Source organism: Stigmatopora argus, chromosome 23 (genome assembly GCF_051989625.1).
Source record: "Stigmatopora argus isolate UIUO_Sarg chromosome 23, RoL_Sarg_1.0, whole genome shotgun sequence".
Classification (NCBI taxonomy): Eukaryota; Metazoa; Chordata; class Actinopteri; order Syngnathiformes; family Syngnathidae; genus Stigmatopora; species Stigmatopora argus.
In genome coordinates, this window is record NC_135409.1 from 3,737,998 (window position 1) to 3,755,167 (window position 17,170).

At 44.3% G+C, this 17,170-nt stretch overlaps 1 protein-coding gene and 1 long non-coding RNA gene across 3 annotated transcripts in view; one reads left to right on the plus strand and one right to left on the minus strand.

Moving 5' to 3' along the window:
• Positions 1-11,848, plus strand: part of LOC144068830 (uncharacterized) — a 69,561-nt gene extending 57,713 nt beyond the window's left edge. Inside the window, exon 3 of the long non-coding RNA XR_013298314.1 lies at positions 10,506-11,848. This is a non-coding gene — a long non-coding RNA (uncharacterized LOC144068830). The remainder of the gene's footprint in view (positions 1-10,505) is intronic.
• The window catches only part of LOC144068825 (voltage-dependent calcium channel subunit alpha-2/delta-1-like), a 34,821-nt gene continuing 19,614 nt past the window's right edge, over positions 1,964-17,170 (minus strand). Inside the window, exons 19-38 of one of the 2 annotated variants that reach the window (XM_077593669.1) lie at positions 17,097-17,168; positions 16,940-17,011; positions 16,801-16,862; positions 16,611-16,687; positions 13,283-13,343; positions 13,076-13,182; positions 10,485-10,569; positions 10,362-10,424; positions 9,790-9,902; positions 9,640-9,711; positions 9,273-9,340; positions 9,173-9,211; positions 9,027-9,098; positions 8,112-8,264; positions 7,365-7,417; positions 7,194-7,249; positions 6,986-7,112; positions 5,262-5,374; positions 5,100-5,182; positions 1,964-3,569 (exon numbers count right to left, since the gene is read on the minus strand). In XM_077593669.1, the coding sequence (XP_077449795.1) occupies positions 3,447-3,569; positions 5,100-5,182; positions 5,262-5,374; positions 6,986-7,112; positions 7,194-7,249; positions 7,365-7,417; positions 8,112-8,264; positions 9,027-9,098; positions 9,173-9,211; positions 9,273-9,340; positions 9,640-9,711; positions 9,790-9,902; positions 10,362-10,424; positions 10,485-10,569; positions 13,076-13,182; positions 13,283-13,343; positions 16,611-16,687; positions 16,801-16,862; positions 16,940-17,011; positions 17,097-17,168 (1,671 nt within the window). In that variant the 3' untranslated portion in view covers positions 1,964-3,446. Of the gene's footprint in view, positions 3,570-5,099; positions 5,183-5,261; positions 5,375-6,985; positions 7,113-7,193; positions 7,250-7,364; positions 7,418-8,111; positions 8,265-9,026; positions 9,099-9,172; positions 9,212-9,272; positions 9,341-9,639; positions 9,903-10,361; positions 10,425-10,484; positions 10,570-13,075; positions 13,183-13,282; positions 13,344-16,610; positions 16,688-16,800; positions 16,863-16,939; positions 17,012-17,096; positions 17,169-17,170 lie in introns of both variants that reach the window. The other variant, XM_077593668.1, reaches the window with a different exon arrangement.

Below are 17,170 nucleotides of genomic sequence, written 5' to 3' on the forward strand. Positions count from 1 at the left end.
GTTGGGAAACACCCTGGATCGGTGTCCAGCCAATCGCAGGGCACAAGGAGACAAAGGACAACCAATCATAAGTATCGGCAATTTAGAGTGTTCAACTAGCTAGCCTAGCATGCATGTTTTTGGGATGATACCAACAGAAAACCCACGCAAGCATGCAAACGCCACACGGTGAGGACGCACCTGGGATTAAACCCTCAACCTCAGAACTGGGAGGCTGATGCACTCACCACTCGACCACCGCCTAAAAATTATATAATTATAAATAATAGGAATGAACTGAAGGCTACATTTTTAAGCAAAAAAACAATACATTATGTTTTGGGCTACCATTAATGGCCTATCCACCATTTCAGATCCCATTGCTCCTCTCAATCCAAAAAATGAAAAGTTTTCATTGAATTTTTACGAACAAAAAACATTCCTCTAAAATGATTCGGATAAATTCAAAATTCCCCTCCTGCTACTAGCTCTTTATTTCCTCATTTGTTTCAGGCGTTTTCTGAAATGCGTGTAAAAGTGCGATTTTCATCAGATGGAATGATTACGCTGCCTGCAAAAATAAACACGGCGCTCCTAATGAGAGCCCAGCTAATGCCATGCTTCGCATAATAAGCCTTTCGTATTTAGCGAAGGACACGCTCCCCACGGGACGCCTGGCCAGATTTCAATCAGAGGGCCGACTTGGGATAACAATCCCGAGCACGCCGCCGGCGACCGAGCGAGGCGTCTCCTTTCCAGACGCAAAATCCAGAGCAACCCCCTCCCTGGGCAGGAAATCCAGCATGTGCTGTTGACATCGCAACTCATCCGCGGAAGACACGGAATAACACTTTTGGACAAGCCAGGAAAAAAGTCAAGGAGATCGATTGGAAACAAGAGAGAACTGCGGTCCCTAAATCTTTCTATCTTTGTTACTGTACTCTAGGAAGAAGTGGGCACCTACGGCGTGTGGAAATTCTACCAAAGTAAAAGCTTAGGAAAAGAAACTGTTTTCAGGTGTCATTTCAAACGGTCCAAATGTTTAGCAGATCTGAGAGATGGCGGAAGACCATTCCAAACGTGTGGTCACCCTTTGATTTGCAGGTCGTGTGGGGATAGATGAGATGCCGAGATTTGGAGGTGGGTGAGGTCGCCTAGTGGAACGAGGAACAAAGATCTTGGAGATAGGGTGGAGACCAAATAATCAACAAATCTCCTCGTTGGAGGTCAATAAAGGAAAACAAGGACAGGAGCGCCACGGCCAGTATTTGTTTAAAGTGGAAATGACAAATTCCACATGGTTGCGGTGGTGCCCTGGTAATTGCTGTCCTGAGAAATAACTTTTTTTTTGGTAATTCAATTGACGGTGCTAGACGTTCAATCCATATTTTCACTGGACCTGTTGATTGATTAATTTTTTGGCATTTCAGGGTTGTTGTTTTTGTTGAAATTTGGTCACTTTCTGTTGATTTGGGAGCATGTACAGGTAACATCGACCCCAAATGACTCAAAATGAACAAAACCGGGAAGACTAGGAGTAAAAGAATTATTACCAAGCAACCTAATTCGCAAAACTTTACAGTAAAAATAATTTGAATGACTTTCTCAACTCTGTACTAAATCTTTCCCAGATTTTGGTTGGTCTCCAAGTAGTCATTCATCGGCTGCTACCAAAAACAAAAAAAAGTCAGAGAAATGGCTACTATTGTCAATATTAGACAGTGATTGGTCGCGTTTAAAATGTCCCCAATGAGTGTATTATTATTATTATTATTTGTACTCGCAGCATGCTGCTCTATTTTTAATGTGCGCCATAAAACTGCAACTTGACACGTTTTTTTATTACTGCCACAGCTGCAGTGGCGGACGCCGCTAACGATTAAAATCCATCGAGTATTGGTGTAAATTTAGACCTTCCGAAATCCAACATGGCGCCGTGGTGGAGATTGTTCAAACGGGTTCTAAAAGAACTTCACAACGGAAGTTGACTATCATAAAATTTTATTCTCAATATTTGCACACAGATGAACACGCAATTGGACCAAAACGTTGGTTTTGTACAAATTAGAATCGTTTCCCACAAGTTCCAATTTAGTGCAACATTTTAAAGCACAATCAAGGGAGATTAACGACTACGTCCACACAATCAAAGGATTTTTTAATTTTCACTCGCATAGTTAGCAAAAAAAAGTTTTTTTCTATTGCAGAAGGTTATTAAGATACTGCAACATAGACACTTAAAAACCGCAATCATCACAGCCCCATTATTAAAATATACCTATGGACGTAGCCTGAAATAAAAATCTGATGCTAGCATACACAGGTAACACACAACCCAACCCGTGAAATTCCAGTCGTCTGCACGGAAACTTCAAAAAAATTTCAATTGGCATATAAATCCTTCATGAGGGGATAGCATCGAATTTTATCAAATGAAAGTCGATGCCATCTCCCCAAGGGAGAACGAAGGCAGTAACATCTGATCGTTACGCGAGACTCGACGTCGTCACCTTGCATAAACTAGCAATTCGAAAAGCAGAGACTTCGATTATGGCACTTGTTTTGTTTTTACTTCCCTTTCCACATTTGTAAAACACAACCACGCTAGTTCCACCGCAAGCGCGATATTATGGCTGAATTATAAAGTGCAAGACTTGTTAGTTCGACGGCAGTTTCGATACATCAAAGCGGGAGAAATAGCGAATAAAATGACCACGCTTAAAACGTCGAGGGGTTAGCATTAAAACGAGCTTTGTGGTTATAAGTCAGAATTCAGTTTTTGGGGCGCAGTGCATGATAAAATAGTGTGTGAACAGCCTCACACTTGAAAAAGAAAATCCCACCACAAGCCCAGAACCAATAAAACACTCCATTTGCATCCTATACGACGTTGTTAGTTCCACAAAGAGGCAAAAATGACGTGAATTCCAGTGTAGATACACAAAAAGTGCAGAAATCAGTCTCAAATCTGCAGTAAATAACAGAATGGCATTGAGTACACGGCACCAGAGAAAGTTTTCAGTCCAGTTCGTCCGGATTGGTTGAGGCGCATGGGTGGCAGTTTTCAATCTGAGAAGTCCAGACGGAAGAAGGCTGAGGATTCGGTTTTTACCAAGAGCACAGAGTAAACAAGTTCCAGAGACACTTTTGGAAGAGGAGAAGAATCCAGACCAAAAAAATAATAATAATTACCAGCAATCTGGTAGAGGTGGCAAAAGTTGTAAGCCAAGACGATTCTATGCCTTAAAACCACAAGCAGACCACTGGATTCAAAAGGAACTGTTTGCGTTGAATAAGACTCACGCTCCCCAACTAACTCCAATAAGGCAATTCTCTGCTAAAAATCGGCGCCATCCATCCCGGTCCCCCTCGGGCGGGTGTACCGTCCGAGGGTTCTCGGCTCAATTTCTTCTCGATCGTCGTTCTGAGGCATGCTGGTGGAAAGACGGCGGCCGGGCCGGGACAGGTCACGACGGAACGGCGTAATGTCCGCCGCCCGACACGAGACAGAAGAGCGCCACCTGAAGGGTCAATGCGAGCCACGGCGAGGGACTCAAGCCAGACGCGTCGCCACAGTCGGCGTCCTCCTCCTGGAGAGCCGACGGGATAAGTTAGTGACATTTGGACCATTTCCTCGCGGCGCCGTGAGCAAATGTTCCAATTGCTGTATGGGCACGGGTACGGGAGGTTGGCATTGTGCGGGGAATCATGCCGGTAGTTCAAAGCCGGGCAAGATGATGAGGGGAAAACATCAGCCGGGAAGTGAAAACAGATGCGGCAGGTGTGGAGCAAAGCCAGCCATGATATAAACAAACAATAAATAAAAAAAATAGGGGCTTGTTATATGGTTTGAGGCGGGGTGTGGTAGGGAGAAAAGATGGATTGAACCAGCAAAGCACCGAGCGGCGGCGGCAGTAATGTCGACGCTACAAGCGGCCGGGCGATCGCCAGCCGGGAAACGAGACAGAATGCATCATGCGGCAAAATGACATTTGATCGCAAGGCCAAGCAGGTTAGAGTGAGTTGTTGTTTCAGTGAAAATGATGACAATAGACGTCCATTCTTCCTCCTGCTGTGTATTTCAATGGAATGGCAGCTGCTGAGTAAATTGCAGATGCTTTAGCCATGATTAAAAAAAAAGATTAACAAAAAATAAAAAATGAGACTTTTGACTTAATTTGAATATCAATGCATTGACTTGGATGGGAACTGCTATCCTAACAACATGGCCGCCCTGACCAAAGATATTTTCATCAATCTGTTTATCACTGCAGGAATCCCTCCAATATCGCGGTTAATGTAGACTAGACATTGCCAGGAAAATCAAAAAAATCGCAAAGTAGGGTCAACCCTATTATAACGACCTTTAAAAAAAAAAAAAATTATAGCAGAAAAAAATCGTGAAGAAGTGAATTTATGATAAGTGAAGTCATGATGATTGAGGGAAGTCTTTAGTAGATGTCCAATCCGTTTAAAAGTTTAAGTCACTCTCCCGCTTCAAATGGATTGGACGTCTATCACTCTCAATAGCAGCCACTGACTTAAGCACCGTCTAACCCAGGGGTAGGGAACCTATGGCTCGGGAGCCACATGTGGCTCTTTTGATGGGTGCATCTGGCTCGTTGCTAACCTGTGAGCTAAAATATGGAAATTGCTGGTGACAGAACTGAGATATTACATCTAGAACTGCTTTAATCTTCATTTTTTTTGCAGTAGACTTTCTGGAATGAATCCTCTCATTGATTAGCAACAGTATAAGAATCTTTTAAAAAAATATTCATTTTTTTCCACTTTAAAAGTGGTGAAATTACAAAAAAAATTGAAAAGGCACTCGTTTACATGTATGTATTTTGACTTTTAAATTTGTAGTATGGCTCACAAGGAATAACATTGGAAAATATGAATTGTTTGTGGCTCTCTTCGTCAAAAAGGTTCCCGACCCCTGGTCTAACCGATAGAAACTGATACCAAAAGGAATCAGAACTCCAAAAATGGTGGGTATTACTGAAGATTGAAATTAAAAAAAACACGGATGAATTAAAAAATAAATAAAAGAAAAACAGGCAACCAAAAGACAAATGGGAGTTTGTTAGATCACAAGCACCCGGGTTTCCACTCACGTGCTGGTTGTTATCAAAGCACATCGCGGGGCCTTTCCGATAGCGAGGATTCCCAGCTAGCTCGCAGGGATCGGGTCCGTTGGCTAAAAGAGTCAAGTTAAGAATATCCAGTCCTGACTTCCACACGCATTTGTTCCGAGAACGCGATCGCCGGGAGGATACACTGCTGTTCGTCTTGGATCAGCGGCATGGCGTCGCAGGACGAGCAGGTAAGTTTGGCGTCGGCGATGACGAAAACCAGGTTGGTGTCAGGAAGCTTCTCGGCGTGATACAGTCTGACGGGAAGAAATTGGGTCCTTAGCCACTTAAGTTTTGTTTTTGTTATCTTGTGAAAGGTTTAAATACTGCATGACAAAAAAATGGATAGAAATGGAAATTTGGGAGAAGGAAGCTAAGATGCAATATCAAGGAATGCGAATGTTCACTTTTGGCCAAATAGGAAACGGGATGACCGTATTTTTTGGACTATAATTCACACGCCAAAGAATGCACATAGAATGGGAAAAGTTTTTGGATACCAATAGCCTAAAAAAAAAAACATCAGCGTTTGGCGGACAGAGAGAAAAAAAATGCAAAAATACCTAGGTATAATTCACAGGCTTAGTCAAACTAAAGAAAAATCATACTGAACAAAATACAGTGGTACCATACGAGCTTAATTCGTTCCGGGACTGAGCTCGTATGTCGATCTTCTCGTAACTCGAGCGAACGTTTCCCATTGAAATAAACTAAAAACAAATTAATTAGTTCCAACCCTCTGAAAAAACACCAAAAACAGGATATCGGATTGGAAAAAATGTTTAATTTCTTCGACTTCGCCATCTATTAACAAAATAACACAACTAGTGTTTTAATAGTAATAAAATGTGTTTAATAGAACTAAAATTAGACGCATTTCGCGGAGGATACGCAGACGGACATAGAAGCAGGCGGGTGGGGTATGGTTTCGGGGGGATTTTTTATCCACGGCAACGTACTCGTAACCAAACAAACAAATTTAAATTAACTTGGATTAATATATACAGACACACTCAAACATACGTTTAATGTAACTTTACACAAAACTAATTTTTAATCTAATTTTGTTTTAATTTGTTTTACCTTCGTTCTGGCCATGTTAGCTGTTTGCCACGCCTCCACCCTCAAATTTTTCTCGTATCTAGAGCGAATTATTTGCTCGAAATTTTCCTCGAATCTCGAGCATCTCGTAGGTAGAGCTGCTCGTATGTAGAGATACCACTGTAAAATGAATTAGAAATCCAAATAAACTGAGAAATTCAAATGTGGCCCAAAAGCATTTTGATTTATGATTTAATTTCTGTGGCCTCACTCTTTGGCCATAGGTGCCCAATCTATTTAAACAGGGAGGTTCTGGTTGTGATCTGGAGTTGAAATTGCTTGGACGTCTATCGCCGTCAATTTCCCTACCACAACAACGACTCTATGGTGGTGAACGAGTTAAGATAATGCTAATTTTTGAATAAACGTCTGCTAATGTTAACTGTCCCTCAAGGGAAATAAATGCGTCTAATTAGGCAGGAACGCGCCATCCAGCCATAACCAAAATCTCCATGTTAGAGGTTCCCAAATAACTTTCTCTGCTTTAATTTATTTTTATTTTTATGATGCTCGTTAAGCGGAAACGTGTGCGGCTAATGCGCAGGAACGCGGGTCAAGCACTCCATTAGGCGGCACGAGGGGGTCTTAAAACGGCGCGCATAGGCAAAGGGGGCGACGTTCCGGGACGGTGTTCCGCACACAAGTGACCTGACTTCATCTCCATGGCATGTGGTTTTGTGTGCATGTGTGTGTGTGTGTGTGTGTGTGTGTGTGTGTGTGTGTGTGGTGTCTTGGTGGACTCGTTTGAAGGATATAATGTTCCTCACCTGGAGCAGTTCTCGCAGTCCAGCGTTCCTTTAAAGGAGAGGACGTCGGTATCAAAGTAGTACTGCGTTTGCTCCGTGATGCACACCTCTTCACGCAGGACATCCGACGTATCCTCCTCCATCTCGGCTGTGGATTCAGTTTTTGCGTTAGTTTTTGGATACGGTCGGAAAGGCTGGAGAATTTAAAATTGGACCATTTGAGATTCACCTGCATGCAGGAAATTTGGGAAAGTCATGCTGACCAGCAACTGTTGCAGAATGGACCTAAGACCAAATGCATAGAAAATCCATCTGTTTTCTATTAAGATCCACAATCCACGTTCTATTCAGTTCCGGGTACTTTATACAAGAATGCGCAATTGGAGATAAAAGCACTCACCAGGAAGCAGCGGTGGCCCACCAGCCGAAATTTAAAATATCAGCGACAGACGGCTAAAGAAGGAGACAGAGTCAATGTTAAATCAGAAAAATAAAACTGATAACAACACGCGGTTGGAATAAAAGGCTTGTGGAGCATGCCATTTTGATTATGGGTAGCATGTGAGGACCTCCTTGCTGCCAATCGGTCACGTGGCCTTCAGACATGTTGAGTCACACACACACATACACACGCTGAAAGGAAAACGCGCGGATTTGCTGGTTTTCGGGAAATTCAGAGGCCCAAGCCGCAACATTTCCCCCCCACCCCCGAGTTTGTGGTGCCACTATAACGCTTTTGCTCTTCCCGTGCGGAGTTTGCATGTTCTCCCTGTGCCTGCGTGGGTTTTCTCCAGGTCAATCGCCGACAACACCTATCACCATGAACGGGATTGAGCGAGGTATTCGTGTTTTTAGCCTTAAACTCCTCAGTTTCAGTTTGCTTCTGCGTGAACAAATGGGAATCAAGGGCGGTGGATATTTTGGGGAGACAAAATGTCAGCTTGATGAAAAGCAGTGCCTGCGTGCGAGACCACCTAATCCTGTTAGCGTTACGACGACTCCCACTCCGCCGCTGCTTTGGCCTGCGCCCCCGCTTCTCTTCTCATCTTCAACGGCCCGATTTATAGCTCATTGAAGTTTGTGCATGTGGAGCTAGCGGCTACGTCTGCTTTATCTGTGGGTGAAACTGCGCAAATGTGTGACTCACCACGTAAACGGAACGCAGGCCCGCCGCAGCCCTGGTCTCCTTGACGGGATAGCACAGCGACTGGTAGTCGAAGGACTTCTTGGAGGTGAAGAGCGACGAGTTGACCAGGTTGATCATCAGAACCGGGTCGATCATTCCGAAAAAGCGACCGATCTGAACAAATGGCGGAGGAGGAGAACGTAAACTGACAAAGTGACTATACACGGACAAAGTTTTATGAACATGAACTCATTGGCAATCATTGTGGGGCATTTCAACCGGGACGTTATTCGGGACTTTATCCTGGCGTCCGATTGGCTAAGAGGTTTATGTTAGGAGTCGCGGGTTCTCCTTGACGAACAACTGCTTGATGGACTTTGGTGTAATCCGTTAAGGCGACCCAAACATCTTTGCCTTCGACCCCGCACGTGCGCGTCGCCTCCAATGAATGAACAGTCGCCGCGCTGTTGGCCCGCAGACTCCCCGAGGACCCCCGGGATAGAAAAGGGGAGGAGGCGGCGCGAAAAGAGGCGGGGAGAAGCCGACCGAGACGTCCCCAACGACAACTTTTAGTGCTGCTGCCAAACTTCAGAGAGCACCTGATTTATCCGGCGCACGCTCGGCGCTGATTAGGCAGCACATGAAAAAACATTCAGGCGAACCGCGGCGGGGGCCTGGCTACACTTTTGGCTCGCTTCGAATTGACGGCGCTTTTACGTGTCGGCAAATTAGTGAAATTGTGCTAGGGTGCTTCCTTTGTTTACTTGTGGATTTTGTTTTTCTTCACGCAAAGCTTCATCAGCATTTCGTTAGCTCAGACGGCAGGTGGACTCCGTTCCCCCTTTTGTCCTCATCAATCAAGCATGAATTGCAATTTTGGGGTCTTTAACTCGACAAAATTACATCTGACTCAGGCACACGCTTTTGTGTTCAGACCTGATCGACGTATTCATCCCGGTTGGACATGACCAGGAAGCCGCCGTCGTCCAGAAGGACACAGTCCACGTACTGAAATGAGACGGAGACGCTTGAACACAAAGCGGTGACCGTGAAAATACAGAAAAACAAAAATCAACTATCACCCTATCGTTGCGTTGGCAGCCGCAGATTTCATCCGTACACTGCGAAAGAAAACATGTCAGTCTCACACTATTGCAATTTTGCAGCACTGTTCTAACTCACGTTGGTCCTCATCGTGGTGTTGATGAAGCTCCCCATCCAAGTGCTGATGTCCAACTTGACACCGACCACTGGGGACAAGGAGGAAAAAAAAAAACACTTAGACTCAGTCCATCACGACGGACCCTGGAATCAACTTTAGTCTCTGAACTAAGAGCGTTTAGGGGAAAAAACTTGGCCGAGGATCACAGAGCGAGCCGGCATGTTGATATGTGGTTTGTGTGCGCATGTCACAGGAAATAGACAAAGTGCGCGACAAGCGTCTGCGTCAGGTGACGAGGCGACATAAAAATAAGCCTACAAAGTGTGCGCAAGTTGACATATAACTGGATAAATGCTATTTTAAGTCTGTTTTTTGGCCCATTCTGACCTGCCGGTTTGAGGAGCTCGTTGTCGATCTTGAGGTTGACGGCTTTGCTCACGAGGACAGAGTCGTCGCTCACTAATGGAGAAGAAAAAAGGAAGTTTTCACCCCACTTAGATTGGATACGAGCAAAAAAATGAGTTGCTGAGTACTCACTGTTGTCTCTGAGGTACGGCGTGGTCGTGAAGATGTACAGGCCGTTGTCCAAACTGCGTTTGTAGAAGCTTGACTCGTACGTCTCTGCATTTTCTCTCCAGTTCAAGCCAGCGCTGCGAGAAGTTTAGGAATCGGCAAAACTAGACCTAAGTTGTTCATTCAGCTCCATGAAGTTCCTCTAATCATGACTTTCAAACACCTTTCTCATTAGGCGTTCCTCAGAGAACCGTCTTAAAACAACTACCGTTTCAGTCCCTTCTGCAATTACGCTAGAAAAATAAGCATTTATGCAGACCGGATTCTTTTAATTTGTTTTGGATTCAAAGGTTCACCCTCGGGGACGCAGGTTGGAAGAAGAAATCAAGGTCAAAAACTCCATGTGAGTGGAAATTGGCGAGCAACAGCAGGGATCTACATCCTATCTGAGCTCAGAAAAGTCCGCAGAAAAGCCATGCTGGGGGATGTCACAATTCCAAGACTGGGGGGCAGGTCATTTTTTGGGAATAGGTCGTTATTTCTATCTAACCGATGTGAGTTATGTATTCTCTCGCTGAAAATGAAGCTTCTCCTACCTTTTCGGGTAGATTCGGGTGATTCCTCCATCCGTGGCGACAAATCTGGCCGTGACTCCGGGCCTGAGAAATGCAAAGTTAGCCAAAAATCTGCATCAGCGGCGTCCGTACCCGTGTACTTACTGTTGCTTATCCTCCTTCCAGGTTTTGATGAGATCTGAAGTGATGCCAGCATCCAGGAGCAATCGGTTCACCAGCTCCACGTTACCTAAACAGCAAAAACAGCATCAGCCACATCTGCCCGAGCCATTTGCGCCTGTCTGCTGACAGATCAAGAATTTGTCAAACGTAATGTATTTGATTGTCCGTCTTTGTGGGGCACGCGGGGGGGGATGTTGTAGTTTGGCTTTCGGGAACTTAATGGGACGGAACGTAGCAGCTATCTGCAGGAATGTGTTAAATAAATGCATTCCGAGTATCGATAGCCAACATGGAATGAAATATGATGTGTGGAAAAAAAACGGATGGAAAAGCAATAAAAATAAAGCCAGAAAGAAAAATAAACGGGGATATATAGAAGACGAGCGGGGACAGGGAAAGAGCTGGGAATCATTTTTCTATTTACACAGCGATTTGGGTTTAAAGAACCTCTAATTAGCCCATGACTTAATCGATGAAACGAGCCAGAAATCGTGATAGTCCCCATCTCCTTGACGTCGAAATCATGAAGCGGGGTATTCTTATGTTTAACGTTCTGCCCCCCTCTCAGATATGAGAATTGATTTCTATCACCACCAATGGAAACCACTGCGTTATAATTTAGCAAACGGGATAGTAGCGAAACACGTCGTCAAGGTGCGCACGGTCGAACAAATTTTCCAGGACCTCCGACAAGACCACGTGACAAACATAACAGGCGATAAAAGCTAGCTTTTTTTTCTTCTTCTTTGAAGGCCTCACTCCAGTCCATTAGCACAGGGGCTGGCCGATAGCCCCCCGCCACCTCGCAACGCGGCCCGCACTTCAGAGAACAGCTGCTCTAACACTCGATCCCGAGGCCCTTCGCCAGCGGCGCTTTTTATTACAGGTCCTTTATTGAAGGCAGCCCAGGAATTCCCGCTGTACTCGCACTTTTTCGCCACCACGGTGGCTGGAGCGCCCCCCCCAGTTAAAGTCGCAGCTAATAACGGCGAAAGTAATCACTTAATGGAGTGCCAGTTTTTTTTGGCGGGGCGCTCGGAGAGTCGATCCGGGTGACAACGCTGACAAACAAGGCGACGCCGAAGCGGGCGCTCATTAATGCGGCGGTCAGATGTCCCGCCGGGCCCCGATTGGCGTTTTACGGCACCGGCCCTTGCTCTCGGACCGACGCGTCCTGCTCTTTGTCACCAAACACAAAGTAATTGGGGAGGGCCTAACGGCCGGCGAGGTGCGGTGTGTGCGTCTCACATCTAGGCCGGCCTCCTTCACACATGTGCGCTCGGGCGTGTGATGGTCAGATTTTTGGATTTAGCATCAAATGTGCAACATGAAGGAGGTGACGGAGGAGGGAGTGGTGGTGGTGGTGGTGGTGGTGGAGTACTTTAGTAAAGCTTTGCCTGGTCACGCACGGCCAGACCAGATGTCTCACCTGGACGCGTTTGCAAGGAAAACTGCAAAAGTTCGGATCTATTTGAGAGTGGCGGTGACTCATTATGGAATAAGCGGAGCCAACGGCATCGCATTGAAATAGAGTTAAATCATATCAGAGCCGAAGAAAAGAAATAACATTGTAAGATTGGAATTAATCAATTGTATCCAATTATAATGATGTAAATCATGTGAAAACTGGTCAAAGTCAAAAGACATGTATCATGTTTATAGGTGCAATGAAATGGACACAATGTTAAAAATAATATGAAAATGACGACATCAATGTAATTTTCCATGGCACTCAGGTTTGCCATTCCTTAGATATTTCACCGAAAACAATGCAATGCATCGGTGTACGACCACCCCTCCTTCCCGCTGCAATTCTGGTTGTGACATCACACCAGCATTGATCACGTGTAGCTTTCTAGGACTACGCTAGCCAGAAAATGAATAACGAAATGGTCACACGGCGACAAGCAAATGGAAAGCCCATGTATTCAGCATGCTAGCAGGGAAAATCTATAGCTCAATGTGGGTGTGATATCTTCTGTTCGGGTATTTTTTAGTGGGCGCAGTCTAGCCAGTTGAGAAAGGGAGACCTATTAGGATATGATTTCATTATTTAACCATTCGTCATTTTCATTATAATTTTTATTTTTGTCTAAACTATGGTCTACTATCATTTACACTCGCTTAATTATTATCAACTCATTGGTTGCAATGACATTTTTCCCTTTTTAGATCAGGGGATTACACTGGCCATCATTTTTTGCACCATTCATCGGTTATTTTCGGTACGCTTTTAGTCGGCATTTTTGAATGCTGATTATCAGCTCTCTAAGTTCAAATGGATTGGACATCAAGGGGTTCAAATGAGAGAATTGCCAAAAGCTCTTTTGAACGAAGGCTTGACATTTCCAACCGGCTCAAAGAAGGTAGCATTCCCACAAATGGTTCCATTTATAAGAGGGACCAACTCTGAGAATCTCAATACGTTTACCCCCAAAATAATGTACTTTTAAATCAAGCCGTGGTGGGAACAGAGCGGAATCAGCACATTTTGCGCTTATTTTCCCCCGGCCCCCGGGGACGCCGTATTATTGATGGCGCACGTCAGCCGTGGGCCAAGCGTCGGCACTCACACATTGGGTCGTTAGGCGTCTTGGTGTCAATGTAGTTGTTGAACTCCATGAGGAACTCCGTGTTACTTTTGTCCTTGTCGGGAGGCGTCAGGTCCTTGCAGTAGACCCTGCCAAAGGAGCAGCGAGCGTAATTAACGAGGCGGAAACCCGAGATGGCGGAGAAATAAATGTTGCGTCAATTAGGAAATGAAACGCGCTCCATCTTACCTCGGCGCGATGAACGTGTAGCCGTATTCGTCAAACTTGTCTGCCAGCAGGCTTTCAGAAACTGGTGAAAGGTGGGAGACGTTACAAATGGGAATTTAGGAACCGGTCGCCTTGGCGTTAAGCTGCCTCAGCACAAGTCTTTGTCGATAAAAAACGAGGTCAAAATATGAAAACTGGAAAACTCCGGTCAATGCTGAAGAGCCACTGCAGGCACAGGCTTGAAGTTGGAATTCTATGAGTTGGACATGAGCAGTAGAATGAGGTCTAAAGATAAAGGTGCCGAATTAAAAAAAAAATCTGTTCATTTGAAAATGGTCGGGAAATAGTTTCAATGGTCTTTGTGAGTATTTATTGAATCGGATGGCTCTTCAGCATTCACCCAACGCAGGGTTTCCTCCAGTGCTTTATAAGCCTGGAGGGCCAGCTGCCCTTTGTTTTCTCCCCCACACAAAGCATACAGCTGAAAGCGCAAGGGTGACCTCTTATGGTCAATTTGTAAACAAACCTGCCCCAGCTCTTTGCCATTGCATTTAATTTTTGGATTGTTGCTTAATTGTTGCTCATTCAAGTGAAGAATAAATGGCTTACAATAGCAAAAAAGGTGCCGGAGCCTATCCCAGCAGCAAACTACGCGTAGTTAGCCTACAACGTTTCTTTTGGGGAGTAAACTGGAAAAAAACATGCATTGGAGAGCATGCAAACTCCACACACGAAAGCCGCGCTTGAACCCTTGATCTCAGAACAGTAAGGCGGACATGGTAACCACTCCACCAATGCGTATTTTTTCAAAAACATCTGTACTACCAGGCTTTGCGAGCATTCCGGAGGAAACCCTTTTGGAAAGCTTAACAAACAGGCAAGTTGAAAAAAAAAAGGAAAAGAAAATACTATACTTGCCATCTTTGCCTGCGGAGAAGAAGGAGAGGACAATCGAGAGGGAACAGAAAAGGAAATGGGTGAAACCACGGTGGGGTCAGAGGTTGCACAATATTTTATTCACAGAGCAAGTCATGAATAGAAATATTGCAAAGGCGGGGGGAACAAAATGAAAAGGACAATCTGGAATTCTTTAAGCACTTATCGGCCAGCGGGCGTATTTGCAACATAATGGGAAACACGGCGTCGACCGCACGTCAAGTTCTCATGACGACAGCGGCTAATCTTTTAGCCTCTGTGGTCATCGGCCAATAATTGCAGCCATGTGCTTTTCCCTTCGACGGAGCGCTCATCCGTCGCCGCTCCGTTTTGATGAAGAGTGACGACGGAATACATTTGTACGGAGGCGGGAATCTTCGCGCCCGCCGCAGACGCGGATAGAGACGAGGTCCATTATGATGTGGGCGGGGCCAATCATTTGCCCTCGAAAGGTTTACCATTCTTTCATCGAAATCAGAACAACAAAGCGATAGTTCTTGGTTGGGCCCCTAAATTGCCCTTGGAAGTGCATTGTGGGGGTTTTGGAGAAGGTCCAACATGAATTTTAAGTTATAACATACCATGACTGAACTTTTAACTCATTTTATTGCTATTACCGTTCATAGAAGTCCGATGCGTTCCGCCCTCGCCGATTCAAAATGAATTGGACGTCTAGCGCCGTCAAAAGGTAGCCAATGAGTTAACAGACGCTAGTCTAGTAGAAAATCTGGGTAGTGAATTAGTTAGAAATTTGTATGATAGTATTTATACCATACATTAGTTTTAATCAGGGAAAAGAAAAATCAAATTGTTCAAAATTCATGTATCAATTGTAATGCATTTGGCCAAATAGGATTAATAGGAAATACTTTCTTGTATTGTTATTGTTTTTATGTATTTATTTAAAAACATATATTTATATAAATTAAAAAATGGGTAAAACATTTGTTCATTTTTATGTTTTGTTTATGTTTAAACATCATTTTTTATTTCTTTTGTTACATTAACAAATAAATCAGAAAATATGTTTTTAGATAAAAGAAAAAGTGAAAATAAAGCCAAAATATTATGTTTTTAAATTTAAAAAATAAGTTTGTATTTTATCAATCGACGAGAAAGTGGTCAAATTCCGAAAAGAGGGCGGAGCTTAAGAGAATACTTGCCCAGAAACGCTGCAGGCAGCCCAGGTCAGGAGATGAGAAGAAGGTCAGGAAGAAGGAGGAACGCAGAATGGGAAGGGCACAACAACAGGGTTACACAATATTTTATTCACAGTGAATAAGAATATTGGAGGTACAAGTGGAAAAAAAACCCGCTAAAAAAGCCAGTCAATAACAACCAGATGTAAGAAATGGCTGCACAGTAGGAGACCAGTTTTACACTAATGTTCTCCAGAGCGCTAATTAACAAAGCCTTTCTAGCTTCAAAAGTTTTGCTACATTAGTACAAAAATTTAAGGGCACTCATTTCAACACCGCAGATTTTTACACACTAATTAAACACAATCTTTGAAATGCAAACAATCCAGACTGAAATTTGTTGCAATTTTTTTTAGCCCAGTTTTGCATTTAAAAAGTGTTTTATTTATTTAAAGGAAGCATTACATGTTATTGCAATTTTGTGTTCTTTTTCTTTTTACAATTTCTTGGGGGAAATGTTTTATATTATTATTTAATAGAAAAAACAGCAAATATTCCCTTTACAGAAAATAGATATTCCCACTTTTTCTCACTATTGATTAATCTAATTTAAGTTTAAAAGTTTGTCAACGAACATGATTTAGTAACATAAATCACACAAAAGGATGTGGTGGGCCGGAAGAGCCCCCCTTAATCTGACACTTGTGACTTATGTGGTTGGCAGGTCTTTGAGGTTATTTTAAGAGGTTTTTTTTTCTTACCATTTCCAAAAAAAGTCATTTTCTTGACTCAACATGCCAAACTTTATTTAAACCTAGCTTCATCTTTCTCATATCACTCAAATACAAAGCAAAGTAGATTTAACGAAGCAAAGAGGTGATGAAAAAGGAAGAGATGGACCAGTTGATTTTGGCAACAAGGTGACGGGAATACCAGAAAAGTCCCATGCGATAAGTATTTGGAACGGTACGACAAGCTGCGTATTCTGGCTGCGAATGGACTCTTAAAACGTGACTTTTAACATGAGACGAGGAGTGTGTGATTTTTTTTATGTGTGTGAAAGGAAACACGCTTGTCTGCAACTCTGCAAGCGCGAGCGCGCTGCCAAACGCGGGGCGACGCATCGTACGCCGCGCCCGCGAGTGATGGATAGCGAGGCCGAGACGAGGAGCCCCAGCGCCTTACATGGCGAGCGGCGACGTTCGTCAGCCGTTTTTCCGTCGTTAAGCCGCGCGAGTGCGTGCGAGTGGAAAAAAAGATATGAGCAGACTTACATTTGGCTTGAGTGATGGTGTCGCCGATGGTGGCACGGATGTAATGGGAGCTGTAGTCTGGCAGAACCAGCGCCAGACTGACATGCAACAGAACACGGTTTTAGGAATGTCCTCTCGGACTGACTTTTGTTCAGTTTTCCAGGAAGTGACAAACAGGGGGGAATTGTTTTTCTGTGCTCCGCGACGTTACCTGTAATCCGTTCCTTTCACTGGCGCAAAAGCGTAGGTCCTCCGACCCCGATCAATGTAGCGCTAGAAGGGCAAAGCGAGCGGTGAGCTTTCATATTCTCGCCGTGTCTCGGTGCCATTATTTGAAAACGAAAAATGACCTCATCTTGTGATTTGACCAGAGCAGATATGGGGTACATCCCGCTGAGACCGTCAATCATTTTCTGCCTTATCTGCAAATGGAAATATTACACGCCGCGTGTGCATTTAGAAACTCGTGGGGGGGTTGGTGAAAGTAACGCGGCCGCGACGTGATACCTCGACTTTAATGTCGCTCTCCAGCTCGGCGTCCAAGAAGTCCAACGTCACCGGCTCGTGGAACTCGGCCGTCT